Below are 24,475 nucleotides of genomic sequence, written 5' to 3' on the forward strand. Positions count from 1 at the left end.
CACATGGTGAAGTCTGAGGCCTAAGGGGAAACAAAGTGTATTAAAAGCAAATCTTAGAAAGGAAAGAAAATGCTCTCACTAGTTATTTAGTTGTTGAAAGGGATGGGGGAAAAAGTTGTAAGTTTGAGAAACGACATACTTGTAACTCGACGAGAGTTACTAACTCATTCGAGAGTGAGGCCTAATAAAGGATCAGTAAAAAGTGGGGGAAGGGAGTGAAAGGAGTTGGTGTGTTTACTATGTATATTTTTTTTTATTCCCTTTGCGATGTTTTGTGTTTATCTTAAGTTTTATATTGTTCTATTTGAATAGAAAGTTTGCAAGAAAAGCAAATTAATGAGCAACTTAGCAATTACTCATTAAGTTTCCAGCTTTGAAGTACTCTGGTTTAAAAAGTATTCATACCTTACACTTACATGCATGCCCTAATTTCAAATTAATGGAAAGTTCTCTAAGTGTTTTAGGCTTTCCTTTTTATAAGCTGATGATCAACAAAAGCAAATCATTCTGAAAACTCACTCCCAAGTACACCCGTTTCTCAAAAAGTTGAGCCTTTCTCACTTGTATTAGCCATTGGAGGGAAGGTAAAGGTCTTGACAACAATTTGAATCTATACTGGAAAAATGTGAATTTCATTCTTTCACAGATAAATAGAAAAGTGGAATTGAGATTTGAAAGAGAATTAGCAAAATGCTTTGTAGTAATCAATTATTGGTGCACAGCGATGAACTGTCTTTTAGTGACCTATTTACACATGTTAACTTTATGTACTTCAGATTTTATGGCATGTTTTGGTCCTTTTAGGTGTGGGAAGTATTTTTGATTAATGGTGTCATTCATGTTCATAAGTTATAGGAGCAGAATTAGACAATTTGATCCATCATGGCTCATCATTCTGCTTTTTATATTTAAGAAAAATGGCAATTCTTCGCTGTTATAGTAGTCACATAGTTTTTGGTGGCACATTACAGTAACATTCTGATGATCTGGCATCAGTTTTATTTGCAAATCCAGATGGTGTGGCACCCATATCATTAGTTTGGAATGTGACCCTAAAATCCACAGTGTAAGTGAGGTTTGCAGCCAGAGCTGGGGGTCTGGAGTACGGCCTACACCAGAATTGTGGGCTGGGTGTACAGCTGGAGTTGAAATTTGGGTCCAGAACTCCATTGGTCGGGTTTACTTGTAGATGGAGTTGGGGATTGGAGTGTTTTACTTGGTGTACTCAATTTTTTACTCCATATAAACTCATGGATTCACTGGAAAATGTACCAGTGCATTAAAAACTGAAATAAGTGTATGGATTTTAATAGGAATAATATATAATAGTCTGAAAAATCAGTCCAGCACTTCCAAAGTCCCATGAGTGCTGTATTATCAGTTTTACTTTAGTAATAATTCGAAGTGACATGGCATCTTTGGGAAACTTAATTTAATTGGGGAGAGGAAAGGTACTGCAATATGATTAGAAAATAGGTTTTAAGCATTCGCCTTTTTCGTCTAAATTAGTTAGCCATTCATCAAGGCCAAGGCTTCCACCTCTCCCATTCTTTCATGCATGCACATCTCTTGATTCCACTAATCTTCAGAAATTATCAATTTTTGTTTGCATTAACTTAATGATTAGCCTTGTGCAGCCTCTAGGATAAAGAATTCCATAGACTTGCCACTCGGAATGAAGAAACTTCTCATATCAGTCTGAAATGGCATCCTCTTATTATGAGACTATGACCCTATTTCTGGAATTCTCAGCTAAGGGAAATTTCCTCCTGTGCACTCTGACCTTGCAAGAATTTTGTAAGAGTCAATGAGATTATCTCTCAATCTTCTAAACATTAGGGAATAAAAGGCTAGTCTGTTTATATAACAAACATACTGTGCTGGGAAGTATTGTAAATCTTGCACTTTTTACAGCAAGTGTATTTTAGGCATTGTGGATTGAATACTCAATTTCATAGAAAACATAGAAAATAGGTGCAGGAGGAGGCCATTCAGCCCTTCGAGCCAGCACCGCCATTCATTGTGATCATACCTGAACGTCCCCAATCAATAACCTGTGCCTGCCTTCTCCCTATATCCCTTGATTCCACTGGCCCCTAAAGCTCTATCTAACCCTCTCTTAAATCCATCCAGTGATTTGGCCTCCACTGCCCTCTGTGGCAGGGAATTCCACAAATTCACAACTCTCTGGGTGAAAAGGTTTTTTCTCACCTCAGTCTTAAATGGCCTCCTCTTTATTCTTAGACTGTGGGCCTTGGTTCTGGATTCGCCCAACATTGGGAACATTTTTCCTGCATCAAGCTTGTCCAGTCCTTTTATAATAGATTCCTCCCCCCCCCCCCCCCCCATCCATCTGAACTCCAGTGAATTCAAGCCTAGTCTTTTCAATCTTTCCTCATATGACAGTCTCGCCATCCCAGGGATCAATCTCGTGAAACTACGCTGCACTGCCTCAATCACAAAGATGTCCTTCCTCAAATTAGGAGACCAAAACTGTACACAATACTCCAGATGTAGTCTTACCAGAGCCCTATACAACTGCAGAAGAACCTCTTTACTCCTATACTGAAATCCTCTAGTTATGAAGGCCACCATTCCATTAGCTTTCTTCACTGGCTGCTGTACCTGCACGCCAACTTTCAGTGACTGGTGTACAAGGACACCCAGGTCTCGCTGCACCTCCCTCTTACCTAACCTAACCCATTGAAATAATAATTTGCCACCTTGTTTTTGACACTAAAGTGGATAACCTCACATTTATCTATATTATACTGCATCTGCCCACTCACTCAACCTGTCCAAGTCACACTGCAACCTCCTAACATCCTCTTCACAGTTCACACTGCCACCTAGCTTTGTGTTATCTGCAAACTTGCAAGTGTTGCTCCCAATTGCCTCTTCCAAATCATTAATATATATGATAAACTGTTGCGTACCCAACACCGAGCCTTGCGGCATTCCACTTGCCACTGCCTGCCATTCTGAAAAGGACCCGTTCACTCCTACTCTTTGCTTCCTGGTTGCCAACCACTTTTCTATCCATGTCAACACCCTACCCCCAATACCATCTGCTCTAATTTTAGCCACCAGTCTCCCGTGCGGGACCTTATCAAAGGCTTTCTGAAAGTCTAGATACACTATATCCACTGGCTCCGCTTCATCCATTTTACTTGTCACATCCTCAAAAAATTCCAGAAGATTAGTCAAGCCTGATTTCCCTTTCATAAATCCATGTTGACTTGGACAAATCCTTTTCCTGCTATCCAAATGCCCCATTATTACCTCTTTAATAATTGACTCCAGCATCTTTCCCACCAGCGAAGTTAGGCTAACTGGTCTGTAATTCCCTGTTTTCTCTCCTGCTCCTTTCTTGAAAAGTGGGATAACATTAGCTATCCTCCAATCCACAGGAACTGATCCTGAATCTATTGAACATTGGAAAATGATCACCAATGCGTCCACTATTTCTATAGCCACCTCCCTGAGGACCCTGGGATGCAGACCATCAGGCCCAGGGGATTTTTCATCCTTCAGTCCCATTAGCCAACCCAATACTCTTTCTCGCCTAATGAAAATGTATTTCAGTTCCTCTACCCCCTTAGATACTCTGTCCTCCAGTACATCTGGGAGATTTTTGTGTCTTAGTGAAGACAGATCCGAAGTACTTGTCCAACTCTTCTGCCATTTCCTTGTTACCCACAATAATTTCACCCGTGTCTGCCTTCAAGGGACCCACATTTGACTTTGCTACTCTTTTTCCCTTAACATATCTAAAGAAGCTTTTACTGTCCTTCTTTATATTCCTGGTCAGCTTTCCCTCGTACTTCATCTTTTCAGCCCGTATTGCCCGTTTTGTTTCCTTCTGTTGTCCTATGAAAGTTTCCCAACCCTCTGGCTTCCGGCTATTCTTTGCTGTGTTATACATATTTTCTTTTAGTTTTATTCTATCCCTAACTTCTCTTTTCAGCTACAGTTGCCTCCTACTCCCCTTAGAATCTTTCTTCCTTTTTGGAATGAAATGATCCTGCGTCTTCCAGAAATTCCTGCCATTGCTGTTCCACCGTCCTTCCTGCTAGGATCCCTTTCCAGTCTACCTTGGCCAGCTCCTCTCTCATGCCTTCATAGTCCCCTTTGTTCAACTGTATCACTGACACTTCCGATTTAATCTTCTCCTTCTCAAATTGCTGATTAAAACAAATCATATTATGATCACTACCTCCAAGAGGTTCCTTTACCTCGCATTCTCTTGTCAAATCTGGTTCATTGGACAACACTAAATCCAGAATTGCCTTTTCTCTGGTCAGCTCCATTACAAGCTGCTCTAAGAATCCATCTCGGAGGCACTTTACAAACTCTTTTTTGGAGTCCTGAACCAACCTGATTTTCCCAGTCTACCTGCATAATGAAATCCCCCATCACCACAGTGGCATTACCTTTGTTACATGCCAGTTTTAACTCCTGCAACTTACACCCTACATCCGGGCTACTATTTGGGGGTCTGTAGATAACACCAATTAGTGTCTTCTTGCCTTTAGATCAGATTCAGATTCAACTTTAATTGTCATTGTCAGTGTACAGTAGAGAGACAACGAAATGCAGTATCCTTTACAATTCCTCAACTCAATCCACAGTGACTCTACCTTGTCAGTCCCTATGTCTTCCCTTGCAAGGGATTGAATTCCATCCCTCACCAGCAGAGCGTACCAGACATCCGGTAGGCGGCGCGGCTCTCGCCAGCAGCGGCCTCTGCAGTCCGTCTGCGTTTTTATTATTTTATGTCTATGTTTTAATGTAGTTTTTGTTATTTTTGTTGGGGTATGTGTGTGGGGGGGTGGGGGTGGTGTGGGGGGGAGGGGGAAACTTTTAAATCTCTCCCTGCACGGGAGACCCGACCTTTTCTTTGTCGGGTCTCCGTTGTCGTTGGGGCTGCAACGAGGAGCGGCCTCCAACGGGAAAACCGGGGGCTCCAGTGCCGACACTCACCTCACCGTCGCGGAGCTGGCCGAGTCCAGAGCGGGTGGAGCTGTGGTGGACGCTGCTGCGGCCCGACCCCCGGAGATTCGGTGGCTGCAACTGCGGGTTTGGCGGGCGGCACCGGGAGCCCGCGGGTACCTGGAGGGAGACCGCTTTTCGGGGCTTCCGCAACGGCGACTTCTCCCGCCCGAGTTGCGGGGTTGAAGAGCTCCTGGAGCGGGGCCTTACAGCACCGCCCCGCGCGGCTTGGAATGGCGGCGGGCTGCGAGCGCGCACCGGGGGCTCTAACACCAAGACCCGGTGCGCGAACTTGCATTACCCGGCGTGGTTTAATGGCCACGGGACAATTCGCCATCGCCCGCCGGGGGCTTTGACTTTGACTCTGACATGGGGGGGGAGAGTGCAGTGGAGAGAGAAGTTTTTTTGGCCTTCCATCACAGCAATGTGATGGATGTTTATGTAAAATATGTTGTGTCTTGGGTCTATTTGTTGTAATGTATGGCTGCAGAAACGGCATTTCGTTTGGACCTCACGGGGTCCAAATGACAATAAATTGAATTGTATTGTATTGTATTGTATTGTTGTATCTCCCCCCCCCCCCTCCTCTGCCCACGCCTGTCCTTTCTGTAGGATGTATAACCCTGACTATTAAGTTCCCAGGCCCGATCCTCCTGCAGCCATGTCTCAGTAATCCCCACAATGTCATATCTACCAACCTCAAGCTCATCTACTTTACTTCTTATACATTTTACACCTACCTCCCTTGACGAATTGAAGTTGACATGCCTCCAAAGACATTCCATTTGGTACAAGCTTAACAACTCTCCATCATTGGGCAGCCTGATACTAAGGCTTTATTCATTCATAAAATTGCGGGCACGTGCCTCGAATACTTAGCAAGTTTATCCATTGAATGCCCAAACTGTTTAGATTAGATCAGTGCCCAATTTGTGGAGAATTGGCAGTTTAATGCTGTTTATGATGTCTGCAAATCTGTTCCTGAGTATTGACCCCTGCTAGAAGTTACGCAGGATAATAATGGTGGAGACAAGATGCGATGTGGCTTGGGTGCACCCTTAGCTGTCAAGGTTTGCTGGGCATGGTGAACTTAAAACAATTTGAAGCAATTGACAGAACGCTAAACTTTTTGTCCATACAGTTTAGTTTTACACTTTTGGAAAGTAATTTGGAAGTAATTCAGAGGTTTTGTAGTATCAGCAAATTAAAACATGGTTCATGCAAAAACCAGCATTTGAAACTTCAAATGAGAGGCTTTGTCCTAATTGCGGTCTACTGTATGGCTGAGCCATACGGTGTTTCTTTTGGACAGCTATGTTAGGTGACTCGTGTATTTAAACACTTCGAGCATGAATGATCCACCTGGGTGAGAAGTTTACAAATGCATATGGGACAGAAACCCAGAGTTTGCCTTTAGGAAATCGGAGGATACTTAGGGTAAACTGTAATGCAGACTTAAAATGGGTATCATATTAATGTTGAAGCCTTTCTGATTTTAGGTGAATATATACCAAATTGAAATTGCCTCCTCCACTGACACGTCCAAATTATAGATTTAATGGTATTTTCAATATCTATAAGAATTTTTTATTTTAAGAAACTCAAATCTGATTTCAACATTTTTAAAGCTTTAATGTGTACCATCACCATAATATCATATGACTATTTCTCAGTAGTCTCACTTGTTATAGTGGGACACTTAAAAGGCTTCCCCCAATGAGTGGGAAAAGTTTTTAAACTCTTTTTAGAGCTTCTAATGCTTTCCATCAATGAGTATCTGAGTTATAGATTGATAACCTTTTGTTTGATATTCTTTATAGATTGAAAATTAGAATTCCATTAGTTTCTTAACCTGAACTCTTGCCATCAAACATCTGTATTTAATGTTCCAAGGACCCTTTGGTCTTCCACTATATTATGACTAGTTCAATCCTGGGTGTAATGTTTTTTCACTACGACTATCAACTTGCATTTACACTGAATTCCAAATTTCTTAGCTCCTTCATCATATCAGTCTCGTTACATAGTTTTCTTTGGTATTCTAAACAATTAATCAAGCCTCTGGTATTATTTGAATGTTTTTATTGTTCTGAAGCTTTATCCCTTTTTTGATTGACACAATGAAGGGAAGTGGCCCTGGAAATTAGATCTTCACGATTCACTGGTAACCAGATTTTAGCTTTGGAAATATTAATCAGATCAGGCTGTGTCTTCGGCAATTGGATTGTTAACCCCTCCTTAATTACAGGAATTGTAGGAGCACCACTTAAAAAGGCAATTAGAATGACAAAAAAGAGGACATGAAATGGATCTGATAGGCAAGATAAAGAAAAATCCAAAGAGATACTACAGGTAGATTAAGCGTAAAAGGTGTCTTGGTAACAAATACGTCTCCTTAAAGATCAGTGTGACTGTCTTTATGTAGAGCCACGAGATGAGAGAGTATTAAATAAATATTTCTCATCAGTTTTTATTGAGCGGATGATGGAAACTAACAAATTAAATCATAAGAGTTGTGATGCCTTAGACTATATACAATTTGCAAAAGAGGAGGCATTGATGATTTTTAAACTCATTAAGGTGGATAAATCCCCAGAGCCTGACCAGGTTCATCCTTGGACCCAAGATAGACACAAAATGCTCGAGTAACTTAGCAGGACAGGCAGCCTCTCTGGAGAGAAGGAATGGATGATGTTTTGGATCGAGACCCTTCTTCCTTGTGGCAAACTAGAAAGGAAATTTTGGAGGCCCTTGCAGAGATATTGGCATCATCTTTAGCCACAGGTGAAGATCTGGTAGACTGGAGAGTGACTAATACCCTGTTATTTAGGAAGGACAGCAGGGACAAGCCAGGGAACTACAGGCCAGTGAATCTGATATCAGTGGTGGCAAAATTGTTGGAGGGTTATTTGAGGAACAGGGTCTATCAGCATTTAGATTGACAGACTCTGATTTGAAATAGGCAGCATGGGTTTGTGCACATCTGAAAAAAATAGATCACATGAAGTCCAAGGTGAGTTAGCCTATAGGCTAAGAGGAAGGAGTCAAAGGTTGGTTGTGTAAGGTTGTTTTTCTGATTGAATGCCTGTGCCATGTGGGTCGGTGCTGGGTCTACTGTTCTTTACCTACATTAACAATTTGGACGATATCATTGTTAGTAAATTTGCAGATGATACAAAATTGGTGGTACAGTGTTGGTATATTGATTGGAAAGTTTACTACAGCATCTGGATCAGTTGGTAAGATAGGTCAAGTAATTGCAAATGAAGTTTAAGTGTGAGGTGTTGCAAACTGGGGCAGGACTCGCACAGGACTGGAAGGTATGGTGAAGACAATTGGCATGCTTGCCTTCATTGGGAAGAGTATTAAGCAAAAACTTGGGGCATCACGATGCAGCTGTACAAATCATTGGTGACACCACATGTGGAGTACTGTTGGGTACAGTGCTGGTTGTCCAGCTATAGCAAGGATGTGGTTAAGATGGAATGCAGAAGAGATTCAACAAGATGTTACTTGGACTTGAGGGCTTGAAATTTGAGGATGGGCACGATTGGCTGGGCCATCTTTCTTTAGAATGTAAGAGGCTGAAAGGTGACATTATTGAGGTGCATTATTGAGGTGCATTGATAAATTGAGCACTCGCAGTCTTTTCCCCTGGGTAGAGGTATCTAAACAAGGGTGTATAGGCTTAAGGTGAGAGGGGAGATATTTAAGAGGGGCCTCGGGGATGCTTTCACTCAGGGTGGTCTGTGTCTGGAATGAACTGCCAGTGGAGTCTAAATGCAGATACAATTACAGCCTTTAAATAATATTTGAACAGATATACGGATAGAAAATATTTAGACTGTTATGGGCCAAATGCAGGTATATGGGACTAACCCAGAAAACCAACACAATTAGCATGGGCAAGTTGGACCAAAGGGCCTGTTTCCACACTGTCTCATTCTATTTGCAGGAAGATAAACTGTTGACATTTCAGTTAAAGACACTTCAGCAGAACTGTCTCTGATAGGGTAATATTGGGGTGAGCATTGGTATAAAAAAGAGATAACCAGCAGGTCATGCTGGGTGTGTCCTCCACTCAGAAAAAAGCAAATAAGCTGAGCTAATATCACAAATGAATAACAGAACCAGACCAACAAATCAAGTTACCGGAAGTTGGAGAATTCAACATCGAGTCCAGAAGCTACAACATATCGACTGAAGAAAAGGTGCTGTTCCTTAAGCTCGTGTCAGCCCTATATATAACAGTATAGGAGGGCTGGGAGTGTCTTTTACTCTGCATTTTTTTTTTGTCTGTTTTATTCTCTAACTGCTCCCATTCATTCATTTTATCTCCTAAATTTTAATCTAGTTTCCTGTTCTATAAAGGGTCTTTGATCTGAAAGTTAACTTTCTTTCTCCTTCCACAGATGCAACTTAACCTGCCGAATATTCCCAATATTTTCTGTTTTTATTTTAGTTATCCAGCTTCTGTAAAAATTTTGATTTTCAAATTTTAGTCTTGTTTGTTGAATGTGTTTTAAATCTATACCTCTTCATTATGGCAATTAATTCTTTATGTGCTACATTGTTGAAGATTTTCCATGGGAACTAATGTAATACACTTGACACCCTCTTAAAGAATAGAGGATTATCCATCTTGAGGTGCTTGCATACTTTAATAATTTAACTAAGATAATATGATGACTGCTATCAGTTTTAGCTTTAGTACTCTGTAACATTCTTATTTTTGGGCATGCAATTATAATTTAATAGACCTGTAATATTTCTAAGCCTATAATGTTGTTTATCTCCTTAAAGATCCTAATATGTACCATGCCAGGTGCTTGGTTTGTTTCTTAGCTTAACTAATTTTGATTTGGCATCAAAACATTGTAATCCATAATAATGTACATCTTGTCTCAATCAATTTGGGGTCAGCTCTTAGTTAATATCCTTCTCTGGGATAATGATGTAAACTGTTTATTATATTTTCCATCCTATGAATTGATATTTTTTGTCACTAGCACATGAAAGCAGATATTGTGAAATTCACTACTTAAGGATCAAAAGATAATTCTCAGTTTAAGGAGCCTCTGGAAAGAGAAACGTGACATTTCAGATCAAAATGTCTTTGCCAGAATTGAGAAAAAGAGAAAATAAGTTGGTTTTAATTTTCAGAGAGGAAGCATGGATGGGTAGTACAAAGGCAATACCTCGGATAGAGTGTAGCCAGGGTTGCTGTGGGGATACCTAAAGGTCAATAGATTTATTAGGGCAGTGTGAATGAACATTTAGAAAAGCTATGAAATGAGGACAGCTAGGACATGGGAATGTAAAGGTTTTGCTGCACCGGCTCCGAGACCTGTTCAACTAATAGATAGAGGAAGACTGAGGCAATATCCCAGCTGCAAACCTTTAGAGAAATGATCAGGTCTGATAGAGAGGTGATGAATAACCTGAAGTTGTAGAGTCCAATAGAGTGCAGAAAACTACATTGTGTCCAGATGAAAGATGAAGTATTATTCTTCAAACTTGCATTGGGCTATGTAGAACAAATGAGCTGCAGATACTGGTTTACACGAATCATCACCTATTTTGCTATTGTCTGTTACTATTGTAACGCGACTTTGAGTCTTAGAAAAGCGCTATAAAAATTAAATTTATTATTATTGTCTTCTCCAAGGATGCTGCCTGATGCGCTGAGTTACTTCAACACTTGTTTGCATTGGGCCATGTAGTAACAGTGTTGACAGTGTAACAGCAGTCAGGTGGGATGGTAAATTAAAGTGGCAGGAAATTCGAGGTTGGCCCTGCAGATTGAACACAAATGTTTGCAATGCAGTTGCACAATCTGCATTTGATACCACAATGTAGGCACTGAGTGTATATAAATGGATTGGAGGAAGAGCAGGCGAGTAGCTGCGCCACTTGTTTAGGTCCCTGGATGGTTGGAGAAAAGGTGAAAGGCCAAGTATTACATTTCTGCAGTTGCTTGGGAGGGTGCTGTTTGATTGGAAATAGTTTGTGGGGATAGTGGACTATTAGTTACACAGAGAAGGGATGATATGTCCAGTATTGGAATCTTCCTGAAGCCTGGAAGAAATTGTTGAGGAATGACTTGTTAAATGTAGCTGGTGGGGTGGAAGACGAAGATCAAAGTACCTATCCTTGCTCTGTCCAGGAGGCGGGATGGGATGCAAGTAGAGAAGTGAAAAATGAATGCGATCCTGACAAGGGTTCTGTTCACTGTGGTAGAGAGGAAGCCATGTGTTCAGGATGGCAGACATCTCGGGCATCTATGTGGAAAATCTCGTCATCGGAGGAAATACAACAGAAGTGGAAGAATGGGGAGAGGTAGGCATTTCAAAAACTATTTAAGATTTTAAAGTTGACATACTAATCTGTCATAGAACATTGAGAGAAACTGGAAGAAATTGCAGTGGATTCAAATGGTGGTAATGTGTATCATCTGTGGCTACAGATGAGGTACTGGAAGACTAGAGGATGGCTAATGTTTAGCCTTTATTTAAGATGGGTTGCAAAAGCAAGCCAGTGAACAGACTTGAAAAAGTGGTGGGGAAGCTTATGGAGGGGATTCTGAGGGACAGGATTTAATGGTATTTGGAAGAACAAAGATTGATTTGTGCTTTGTGTTTGGGAAATCGTGGCTCTCAAATTTGATTGAGATTTTTGGAGAAGTGACTAAGTGATGAGGGAAGGGCAGTCAATGTTGTCTCTCTTGTACGTTGTTGCTTCCAAGTAGGACATTTGGGCTGAGGAATGGTTAATGGAATTTAATACAGACAAATGTGAGATATTGCATTTTGGGAAATCTTAACATGGGCAGGATCTATGCAGTGAATGGTAGGGTTCTGGGGTGTGTTGCGGAGCAGAGGAATCGAGTTCCTTGAAAGTGGCGTCATGGATGGATAGTGTGTTCACAAAGGCTTTTGGCACATTAGCCTTCATCAGTCCGAGTATAGAAGTCATGTTACACCTACATAAGACGTTGGTGAAGCCCCATTTAGAGTATTGTGGTCAGTTTTGGGCACCATTTTATAGGAAAGATATCAAGCTTGAAAGGGCCCAGAAAAAAATTACCAATTTGTTGCTGGGAATTGAGGGACTGAGCTATAGGGAAAGGTTAAGCAGGCTTGGGCTTTATTATCTGGAGCGCAGGTGGATAAGGGGTGAACTTATAAGGGTGTACAAAATCATGAGAGGAATAGATCGGGTAAATGTAAAATCTCTTGCTCAGAGTGGGGGAGTTGAGAGCCAGAGGTTTATGGTGAGAGGGGAAAAGATTTAACAGGAACCTGAGGGGTAACATTTTTATACATAGGGTGGTGGGTGTATGGACCAAGCTGCCAGAGGAGGTACTTGAGGCAGATACTGTTGCAATGTTTAAGAAATATTTAGACAAGTAAATGGATAGAGTTGGGGTTATAGAGTAGAGGAATATAGGCCGAAAGCAGGCAGATGGGATGAGTGTAGATGGAGCATGTTGGTCGACGTGGGCAAGTTGGGCCGAAGGGCATGTTCCCATGCTGTATGACTTTATGACTATGACATGGAAATTGACACGGTCCTGCATGGTAGACTATTCTGGAAGATTTGATAGATTGGGATCCAGAATGAGAGAGCCAAATGGAAGGAGACAAAGGGTAGTGTTTGTTGTTCACATTGGAGGCCCGTAATCAGCAATATGCTGTCTCCACTTTTTGTCTTCTCTACTAATGATTTGGATGAGTGTTGTAACATGATTAATAAATTTGCAGATTACAGCAAAATTGATGGTGTATTGGATAGAGAGGATGATCAACTAAGATTAAACCAGTACCTTCATTAACTGTGAAAATTGTCAAAGAATGGCAGACAGGATTTGAGGTGTGTTGCATTTGGTTTAGTTAAACCAGGGCAGGACTTGCACAATAAGTGGTCCTATCCTAGAAAGCGAGGAGGGCTGGTGCATAGTTACCTGAAGGTGACAATGCTGGTAAACAACATGGCGAAGAAGACATGTGGCATGCTTACCATCATTGTTCAGGACATTGAGTACAGGATACAGTTGGACTTTTTTTTCCTCTAGAGTGTTGGAGGCTGAGGATTAACCTTATAGAGGTATATGTATCATGAGTGGCATGAATAAGGTGGATGGCTGGGTCTCCCCCCTCCCCCCCACCCCTCCATGATAGTGGGTATGAAGGTAGAAGAATTAAGATGAGAAAGAAAATATATTTTCAGTGTGATGGGTATATGGAATGAACTGCAAGAGGAAGCTGTAGAGGTGGGAACAATGACAATGTTTAAAATTTGGACAAGTATGGCATTTAGTACTTGGAAGGATGGTATCCCTTCAAGTGGAATGCAGGCAAAAGGAAATGTTTGAATGGTCATCTTAGTCAGGATGATGCGTTGAGCAAAAGGGCCTGTTTCTGTTTTGTATAACTGATTCTATAAATATGGTGTTTGGAAAGAGTGATTCATGTGATAGAAGCAGAATTAGGCCATTTGGCTCATCAAGTCTACTTTGCCATTCATTCATGGCTGATCTATCCCTCTAAACCCCATTCTCCTGCCTTTTCCCCATAACCCCCTGACACCCATACTATAAGAATCTATCTCTGCCCTAGAAATATCCATTGACTTGGCCTCTACAGCCTCCTTGTCGATGAATTCCACAGATTTACCACCCTCTGACTAAATAAATTCCTCTTCATCTCCTTCATGAAGGAACGTTCTTTTATTTAGAGGCTTCTCATCCTAGACCCACCAGTGGAAACCTCCTGTCCGCATCCACTGTATCCAAGCCTTTCATTATTTGGTAAGTTTCAAAGAGGTCCGCCCTCATCCTTCAGCGAGTAGAGGCCCAGCACCATCAAATGCTCATCATGTGGTAACCCACTCATTCCTGGGAACATTCTCGTAACCCTCTGGAACCTCTCCAGGGCCAGCATATCCTTCCTCTCAATAAATTGCTCACAATACGCCAAATGCGGTCTGACTAGCGCCTTATAAAGCCTCAACATTACATCCCTGTTTTTGTATTCTAGTAGTTTTGAAATAAATGCTAGCATTGCGATTGCCTTCCTTACTACCGATTCGACTTGCAAATTAACTTTTTGGGAATTCTGCACCAGCACTCCCAAGTCCCTTTGCACTTCCGAATGGGAGGGAATGCAATTATTGCTTGTATTAGGAGGTGGAAAGTTAATGAATTCTAATCTTGATTGTTACCTAAAGATGCTGCTGAAAGTATATCTATCTGGAGATCAAGATAGACTTTCCTTCCTGACACTCAGTGTGAAGGCTTGCATCAATTTTCATTTATGTAATAGTGTTGTAACTATCCATGTATAGTTTAGTGTCTAAGATGAAGAAAAAAATAAACGGGAAAGGAAACAAGCTGCACAAAGTTAAATAATTTGAGAAGTGTTGAAACAAGGAGCTACAGGTGCTGGTTTTCACAAAAGGACACAAAATGCTGGAGAAACTGAACATGTGGTTCTGCCCCCTCCCCCCAGATGGAACATGGATAGAGTTCCCTGGTCCTCACCTTTCACCCTACCATCCTCTGCATTCAACCCATCCTCCTCCAACAGTTCCATCACCTCCAACCTTCTATACAGTAGCAACATCAAGCATAGACTGGGCGTTTTTGCCAAACGCTTGTGCTTGGTCCGCCAAGGTCAACTGGATCTCCTGGCTGCTAACCATTTTAACACCCCTTTCCATACCATCCTCTTTGTCCTGGGCCTCCTCCATTGACAGAATTTTAACTCCCATTCCCATACTTGCTTTTCTGTCCTGGGCCGCCTCCATTGCCAGAGTAAGGCCCCATGTAAACTGGAGGAACAACATCTCGTATTCCGCTTGGGTAGCTTATAACCCAATTGTATGGTAATTGAATTCTCCAATTTTAAGTTACTACGATCAACCACCCCCCCTCCCCCACCTCTTGTACCCTTTCTCCATTTCTCTCCTCCTTCATAGTTCCTCTGGCTTCATAATTTGCAACTCTTCATTCCTTCTGTCTCACACCTTCTCATTTAATCGCCAACCTTTGTTCAAACCATATGCCTATCGAAAAATCCCACTGACCTGTCCACCTATACCTGCTAGTCTTTATGTTGCCTTTCTTCTCCCCCAGCTTCTTTTCCTCCCTCCACAATACACTAAAGAAAGGTCCCAACCTAAAATACCACCTATCCAAGTTCTCCAGAGATGATGCCTGACCCGCTGAGTTATTCCAGATCTCTGTGTCAATTTGAGGGATGGGTGCTCAATAGTGTATAAACTAATGTTCCAGTAAATGGTTTCTTATTTTTCTGATTATCCAAAAGAAAAGCATTGTTTAACTTGTTTATGTAGATTGCAACTGAAGTGAAAAAAATGGAAGTTAAGAGGAACATTTTAGTTGCTTGCATTCTTAATTTTGAGTTTTTATTAACTCTGGGAAACTACTCGGTAAAATAAAGGCTGTCTTATTTGGTCATGGGTAAGGGTTGGGATGGTTGAGTTCTGTTTTGCCTTGGGTTTTCCTGCGTTCTGGTGTTCCCACAGCAATAACATTTGACTGTTCAGACGTTTGAAAGTCAAATGGCACTTGTTTAATCAAGTGGGATTTTAAAATGCTTTTCATGCCATTGTAGCTATTTTTTAAATTCATGCTTTAGTGCCATGTTGTCTTATTAATTATGCAAGAGACTTCACCAGTAAGTGCTGTGCAGTTCAAAGTTTCTTCTATTTGTTGCATGACAAAAGTATCAAAATGACTGGAGACGTATAGAAGGTAGTAAATGCTTCATTATGCTTATATTTTCCCATTTTTTTTTCTGTAATGTTGCAGGTGTTTTTCTTAGAATTATATGTTGGGGGAAAAAATAGTTGTAAATTGTAATGAGTTTGGCAATGACATACATACAGGCATTCAAATTTATCATTGCTTGATTTTACTAATATTGTTCCCTCATCAGCTCTCACTACAAAGTTACCTCAATTATAAAATTGTCTAGCAATTGTATTGCATGTGCACAAATATTTCATCAGCAGTTTGTGCACAGTATAACATTTTGAAAGTTGCACCTTTAAAGCAAAGTGTGGGTTTGGCATTAACTATAATGGTGTGTCTTTTTCTTTAAAAAGACAAACTAAAGTAAGTTTTTCAATTTATTTTTGGTTCTATTGGTAAAAGTTGAAATCTCAAGCACTCTAAGCCCATGAATTCTGTACTGATTATATTAAGATTTTCAGTATATTATCACAAAGGTTTTACTATCAATTGGTATATATTCTACAGGCAGTGAGCAAATAGCTGGGCTTATTTTACTTTTGCAATGAACAAATTTCAGTTTAAATGTGCTAAATAGATTTCATTTTTTTCACAAGAATGAAGATGGGCAATCTCTGCTGTGCTCCATGAAAGAAAAATTATTATTTAGCTTTGTGTTTCACAAAATGGATGATTTTGAGTGAAGTCATAGCTACATTGGCAAGCCATTATTTATTTTTCAGGATCGGAGCTTCACTGGTAAGATGGCATTTTGCCCTTGTTTAGTTGCTGTTGAGAATGTGGTGGAGGGCCACCACCTTGAATTGCTGCAGTGTTTCAGTTATGAAGGTACTCCCACAGTGCTGTTGGGGAGGATTACACTATTTAGACCCAGCAATGATAAAGAACTGTTGACATAATTTCCAAATCTAAATTAATTGTGACTTTCTAACAGCAGAGAAGAAACTGTTCCTATATCTGTTGGTACGTGATTTGGGGAGAGAAAATGAGGCCATGACCAGGGTGTAAATGGTTCTTTATTTAGTTGGCTGAATCCCTGAGGCAGTGTAGAGTTGATAGTGGTCAGACTAGTTCTAGAAGTAACTGGGCTAGATCCCAGACTGGGCTTATTGGAGCTGCATTCATCCAGGCACCCATGAGCTATGACTTGTAGATAGTGGAAAGGCTTTGAGGTGTCATGAGGCGAGACATTTACTGCAGATACTGCTCCTCTGATCAATTACCGGGTCTAATTGAGTTTCTGGTCAACGGTGACCCGGGTATGCTGATGGTGAGGGTCAACGGTGAACCGGGTATGCTGATGGTGATGGTGATGAAACAAAATACAGAGCGGAGGTGCAGAACCTGGCGGACTGGTGCGCACGTAACAACTTGTCACTAAGCACCTCCAAGACCAAGGAGCTGATTATTGACTTCAGGAGGTCCCATAATGGAGAATACGCCCCAGTCTCCATTTACGGGGAAAGTGTGGAGAGAGTGTCCAGCTTTAAGTTTCTGGGCACTCACATTTCAGAGGACCTCACATGGTCCACCAACACTGCTGCGCTGGTCAAGAAGGCACAGCAACAACTGTTCTTCCTGAGGACATTAAAAAAGACTGGTCTGCCCCAACAGCTGCTGACAACGTTCTACCGCTGCACCACAGAGAGCATATTAACGTATGGCATCTCTGTGTGGTATGTCAGCTGCACGGAGGCGGAGAGGAGAGCTCTTCAGCGCGTCGTCCACAGTGCGCAGAGGATTATTGGGACACAGCTACCAGCCTTGGAGGGCATCTACCACACACGGTGCCTCAGGAAGGCAGTCAGCATCCATAAAGACTCCTCACGCCCTTGTAATGGACTGTTCGAACTACTTCCCTCCGGCAGACGTTACAAGGCCTTCTACGCCCGAACCTCCAGACTCAGAAACAGCTTTATTCCCAGAGCTATAGCGGCTCTGAACCGGCCCTGCTGAGTGCCCCCCATCCCCCCTGGACTGTCTCCCTCGGATGGTCACGTCACACAGCTTATTTATTTATTTTACTTTTCTTTTACATCGGTTGGAAACTGCATACTAAATCTCGTTGCACTGATGTGCAATGACAATAAAATATATTATTATTATTATTATTATTATTAAGAGAGCAGTATTGCCATATAACTGACTCGATGCTCTCTAATTGGAGATTGGTTAACATTTTTGTGATGGAAATGTTATTTGCCACTTCTCAGCCCTTGACTGAATATTGGTCAGGTCTTGCTGCAGGTTTTGTTTATTGAATCGTTTCAAATGGAATTGAAAATTGTTCAATTGTTAGAATATTCCAATGTAGTGACCTTATGACAGAAGGATTGTCCTTGTAGAAACTGTTGAAGGTGGTTGAGTCTCTCTCATTTCCCTGAGGAACTCCTGGATCCGGAATGATTGACTTCCTGCAAACACTGCCATCTTCCTTTGACGAGGTATGAGTCTAGTAAGTGGAGTATTTCCTCCTTGATGCCAATTGATTTCAATTTTGCCAGGGCTGAGTTTTTGGCCAAATGATGTCTTGACGCCAGGAAAAGACGGCACAGTCACACTTGGCTCACTTCTTAAATTCAGTCATTTTTTCTACGTATGTATAAATGCTGTGACGAGTGCTGGGAATCAGTAAGCAGATTATTGATGAACAAGTGGTCTGTAATTAAGTTTGACGATTCCAAGGGTTGTCTACGTCCTATCTGTACACCTTAACAGGATGATATTTTTTGTCTACTTATGTGGTCTTTACCGTGCCTAAATCGTTACTTTGGTCATGCAGGTCTTGGTAATTTTCAGTTCATTAATTGCATTCATGACGATTGTCAGATTACAGGTAAATGTTTTAGAAATTTTTGAGTGTCAAAACTATTTAGGACATGCCCTCAAGTTTGATTCTTTTCACAGTCTGAAGAAGGGTTTCGGCCCGAAACGTCGCCTATTTCCTTCGCTGCACCCGCTGAGTTTCTCCAGCATTTTTGTGTACCTTTGATTCTTTTCACAGCAGTTTTTAAAAATCAGTCATTATGAAATGATTTTTATTTTCTTGGATACTTTGTCAGTTTAAGCGTGCAAACAATAGCGAACCCATTGCAGATGATTCTTGCATAGATGATGGGCAGTGAAAATTGGAAACTTGCATTGCAAGCTTGTCTGATGTGAGATTTCAGCTGAAGCAAAAGGTGTTCTTGATGTAGGTGGCACAGAAGTCAAAGATAAAAAAACACCTTGAGACAAGAGGTTTCCTTGCTCCAGAGAACAAGCATGATCTGTTGCAACATGGGGTTTTGGAAGTAGTTGTATAATGTAGTTTTTACATTATAAATAAATTCAATTCAATGCAAAATATAATCAAGAAAAATATTTGGTCAAATTATCACTTTGGGTGCAAAAGGTGAGATATTTCCAAGCGTCTAGAATAGTTTAAAGTTTTTTTTAGATGCATTTTGCGGTTTTTAATTTGGTTTCATGTTGACCATCATGCTGATACTATTGTGAGCTCACACCATCCACTTTTTATTTGATCAGTACTAGTGTCTAGATTAGTGTTCAGCCTATAGTGGGCGGCGCGACTCTCGTCAGCAGCGGCCTCTGCAGTCCGTCTGCGTTTTTTATTATTTTATGTCTATGTTTTTATGTAGTTTTTGTTGTTTTTGTTGGGGTATGTGTGTGGGGGGGTTGGGGGTAACTTTTAAATCTCTCCCTGCACGGGAGACCCGATCTTTTCTTTGTCGGGTCTCCGTTGTCGTTGGGGCTGCAACGAGGAGCGGCCTCCAACAGGAAGACCGGGGGCTCTGGTGCCGACAACTCACCTCACCGTCGCGGAGCTGGCCGAGTCCAGAGCGGGTGGAGCTGTGGTGGACGCTGCTGCGGCCCGACCTCTGGAGATTCGGTGGCTGCAACTGCGGGTTTGGCGGGCGGCACCGGGAGCCCGCGGGTCCCTGGAGGGAGACCGCTTTTCAGGGCTCCCGCAACGGCGACTTCTCCCGCCCGAGTTGCGGGGTTGAAGAGCTCCTGGAGCGGGGCCTACATCACCGCCCCGCGCGGCTTGGAATGGCCGCGGGAGTTTGCGAGCGCGCGCCGGGGGCTCTAACACCAAGACCCGGTGTGCGACCTTGCATCACCCGGCGTGGCTTTAATGGCCACGGGACAATTCGCCATCGCCCGCCGGGGGCTTTGACTTTGACTCTGACATCGGGGGGGAGAGTGCAGTGGAGAGATAAGTTTTTTTGGCCTTCCATCACAGCGATGTGATGGATGTTTATGTAAATTATGTTGTGTCTTGGGTCTATTTGTTTGTAATGTATGGCTGCAGAAACGGCATTTCGTTTGGACCTCAAGGGGTCCAAATGACAATAAATGGAATTGTAATTGTAATTGTATAGTTATTTGTAAACCTGAAATTGGACATTTCTTTGAAGCAAATATGTTTTATTATCGGCAATAGTGATAAAAAGGTTGGAGGGAGGGAATTAATGTGGGGTGGTTTTGGGTAATAGCATAATTCATTATAGTTTGTGGTTGACTTGTTAAGAACTTATCTAAATATTTCCATGAAAGAATTGGTGCTTCATGGTTGATTACTTGATCAGTGTGGTGTTAGATTGCAGCTCAGGTCTTGCAAGAGCAAGCTTAATAAATTGTTCTATATTTTACTTTTCCAGTATGCTATCTCAGTAAGCTAGATGCAAATATAAAATTAACGCATGACATTCCAATTGGGATGCATATGTGGAGAAGTAGCATTGTAATGTTACACGTCTTCAGACTCTGAAGAAAGGTCCCCTATTCTTTCTCTCCAGAGATGCTGCCTGAGCTACACCAGCTTTTTTGTGTCTATCTTCGGTTTAAACCAGCATCTGCAGTTCCTTCCTACACATTGTGATGTTACAGTTCCACTTCAAAGCAGACAATCTTAGTCCTGTCAGTAGACAGTGTCTCATCTGCACCATCAGTAAGACTTCTGGGAACCAAGAACACCCTGAGAACAATGAGCCTTCAGTGCAGAACAGAAAAAAAACTATTTTCATCTGGTTATTGATTAAATTACTTTTAATGGCTTTTAATTGGTTGATAAAATATTTGCACACTCATGCTTCTTGAATGTTACACGTTGATCTATGTTCATGCTCCCAGGTAATAACGTCAAGAAATGTAACAAATCTTGCAGCACACTAGGGAATGTAACAGTCATGTGCTGAGCTGGTTATCTAGGACCTCTCCGAACCTAAATCTCAAATTTATTACGTCAATACGTTTGAAAATGGTTTAGATTAGTGTTTTTCTTTGTAAATAATTCCTCTTTTTGTGCCTCTATAGAGCAAAATTTTCTGAAATACTTCTGGAATCTCTCTAGTTCTGGTCAAAATTATGATTTTGAGTTTTTTGGGGGGAATTGTTAGATTATTTAACAACTTTTAGTTTCCGGTTTGATGCTTGTAATTATAATTTTATATCCACTATAAGGAAGGTACTATAACACCATTTAGAAAACATTAAGAGAAGTATATGGATAGGAAAGGTTTAGAGGGATTTCTGGCATACGCGGGCAGGTGGGACTGGTGCGGATAAGACGTTTTGGTTGGAATGGGCAAGTTGGCCCGATGGGCTCATTTCCATGCTATATGACTAATTTGTAGCCTCATCACCTTTCTTAAGTGGAATTTGTCTGGTGCTGCTCTGCCTTTGACTTGTTTTTAGGGTCTTGATTTGTAAGTCCAACGTTAGACAAAATGGCAGTTCAGTGGAGTCAGATTCATGCTTGCAACTTAAAAACAAACCCATTCTTCATCCAAACCTGCAGAATTTGAATCCTGTTAATGTGGAGATATAAAGATTGAGCTATTTCCTAGGTTGTTTAGAAATACATAAGTTCCAGTATATATGCTGAATATATAGCATATATAGAAAAAGCCATTTATAGGTGTGTAAATTTGTCTTCATGAAAAATACATATTAAATGTATACACAGTTCCTAAATTCCTTGGAACAGAATACTTGAGTTAATGTACTCTTTTCACTTGCAGATTGTGAACAGGCACGGCCCCGAGGCAGACAGATATTTGTTACGCTGTCTATTCTCGCATGTGGATTTCAGTGGCGATGGTAAAAGTAGCGGCAAAGATTTCCATCAGGTATTGAAATCCTTTTTTTTCAAGTGGATGTATTTTGAAGAGCAGGAGCAGGATTTATGGGCTGTGTGGATCTGTTCTGTCCTTCAGTATGATATGGGCATCACATTCCTCTACTCATCGGATTTCTCTTGATTGGTTGAATATGATTTATAGTTTTGTCTTAAATATTCTCACAGTCTGAGCCTCCACAGTCCTCTTGGGTGTATACGTCTAGAGACACACTTCCTGAGTACAGAAATTCTATTTTGTTTGTTCACGAATGGCCAAATCCTTATTTTGAGTTTGAATGTTGGTTCTATAATTTTGTATATTCCAATAACATTGCTTCGCGATCTTAACTTAATAGATATCAGCTTGGCCCATGTCATCTTTACCCCAATGGAAAATAACCCATTTCCGTAGATGAAGATTGCACTGTTAGCTGAGGGCTGAGCAGGCACAATGGTTACGTTTCAAGACTAGCAGCCAGATGATCATGAGTTCAAATCCCACCATAGATGAAGTTAATGCCTGGATTAGGGGGAGTTAGCTATAGGGTGATTTCACGAAAGGTCACTGGAGCGTAGATCCGCACCCACGTGACCGAAAATTTTAACTGGGGGACAAGTGTCACTACATGTTAGTGAATGGGAAAACACGCACTTTCACACCCGTTAAAAACATCGAAAACGGCCCGTTTTTGAGCTGCAATTAACTGTACTAGTCGGGGTGACCATGAGGCACAGCTACCTAAATTTACAGTCCAAAAAAAAAGATAGAAACTAAGGTAAATTCAAGAGGGAGCTGAAGGTGTAAATACAGCGGAAGTTGTTAGCGGACATTTGCCGTGGAGATTTAAAGATCCAAAATATCGGGAATTATCGCGTTTGCTTGCTGCATTTCATCAAAAGTAAGGCATTATTGACTTTTTATCTTTATTCATTTGTTATATGAAAAGTATTAAAAGTTAAAAATCCGTCAGTAAAATTGCAAAATCGCCCATGGTTCTCAGGTGGGTTTTAACATGCAAAATGAAAACGCTTCTGAAGCTCCATTTACCATTTAAATAATCGTAAACTATCAATGCGTTTTGAAATAAATTTTACTGAGATGCAAGCTAAGGAATGGGAACGCCATGCACGTGCAAGAAGAAGAGAGTATTAAAGCAGATTTGGTTGCAGCTCAAGCATCTATAGCTCTGCAAGTTGATGGCGTTCTTGTACACATTGTCTGTCCTGCTCACAGTGGGTGCCCAATCAGGATTGTTGACATCATTCCATTTAAACATTCCTTAGCTTGCATCTCAGTAACATTTATTTCAAAACGCATTGATAGTTTACGATTATTTAAATGGTAAATGGAGCTTCAGAAGCGTTTTCATTTTGCATGTTAAAACCCACCTGAGAACCATGGGCGATTTTGCAATTTTACTGACGGATTTTTAACTTTTAATACTTTTCATCTAACAAATGAATAAAGATAAAAAGTCAATAATGCCTTACTTTTGATGAAATGCAGCGAGCAAACGCGATAATTCCCGATATTCTGGATCTTTACATCTCCATGGCAAATGTCCGCTAGCAACTTCCGCTGTATTTACACCTTCAGCTCCGTCTTGAATTTACCTTAGTTTCTATCTTTTTTTTGGACTGTAAATTTAGGTAGCTGTGCCTCACGGTCACCCCGACTGGTAACAGTTAATTGCAGCTCAAAAACGGGCCGTTTTCGATGTTTTTAACGGGTGTGAAAGTGTGTGTTTTCCCATTCACTAACATGTACCGGAAGTGACGCTTGTCCCCCAGTTAAAATTTTCGGTCACGTGGGTGCGGATCTACGCTCCAGTGACCTTTCGTGAAATCACCCTATAGAAAGAGGTTGGACAGACTTAGATTGGTTTATGGCACACTGTGTTTCAGAGGTAGAATTGCTGCCTTACGGCAGCAGAGATCCGTGTTCAATCCTGACTACGGTGCTGTCTGTGCGGAGTTTGTACATTCTTCCTGTGACCGCGTGGGTTTTTTCTGGGTGCTCCGGCTTCTACCCACACTCCAACTTTAGGTTTGTAGCTTAATTGGGTTCTGTTAATTGCAAATTGTCCTGAGTGTGACGAAAAGTGCTGGTTTTCAGGGTGATTGTGAGCCGAAGGACCTGTTTCCATACTGTATCTAAAGTCTAAAATCTGTTGCAAAAATATCCTTTCTTGCGATAACATTTGCATGCACCATTCCAGGTATGGGCTCATCATGTTCCTGTGTAATAACATCTCTTGTATACAAATTCCCTTGCAGCAAAGACCCACATAAAGATATCCTTGCTCAGTGCTTGCTGAATCTGTAGAGTGACTATTAGTTATTTGTGTGCAAGCCAGCCAGGTCCTGTTCAACACTACCACCTCACCATTTAAACAAAGTACTCTGCTCTTCTATTTCACAAGAGATTGTGTTAATTGGCTTTTCTGCCACTTTTCTTCCTGTTTGTTTATTGCCTTTTGTACTATACAGACAATAAAGAGAACAATGAGAAAAACGTTTCACGTTTTCTAGCTATAAATTGGACCTTGAACAAAGGGAGGTATAATGGGCAATTGCAACAA

The 24,475-nt window shown here is 41.3% G+C and overlaps 1 protein-coding gene across 16 annotated transcripts in view; it reads left to right on the top strand.

Moving 5' to 3' along the window:
- Positions 1 to 24,475, top strand: part of cnot1 (CCR4-NOT transcription complex subunit 1) — a 159,926-nt gene that overhangs the window by 1,589 nt on the left and 133,862 nt on the right. For 10 of the 16 annotated variants that reach the window (XM_033035982.1, XM_033035984.1, XM_033035983.1 and 7 more), the window contains 2 exons: positions 11,233 to 11,331; positions 21,796 to 21,903. In XM_033035982.1, the coding sequence (XP_032891873.1) occupies positions 11,233 to 11,331; positions 21,796 to 21,903 (207 nt within the window). The remainder of the gene's footprint in view (positions 1 to 11,232; positions 11,332 to 21,795; positions 21,904 to 24,475) is intronic. The other 6 variants (XM_033035993.1, XM_033035990.1, XM_033035994.1 and 3 more) reach the window with 1 other exon arrangement.

The sequence above is a fragment of the Amblyraja radiata genome, chromosome 17 (assembly GCF_010909765.2).
Source record: "Amblyraja radiata isolate CabotCenter1 chromosome 17, sAmbRad1.1.pri, whole genome shotgun sequence".
Taxonomy (NCBI): Eukaryota; Metazoa; Chordata; class Chondrichthyes; order Rajiformes; family Rajidae; genus Amblyraja; species Amblyraja radiata.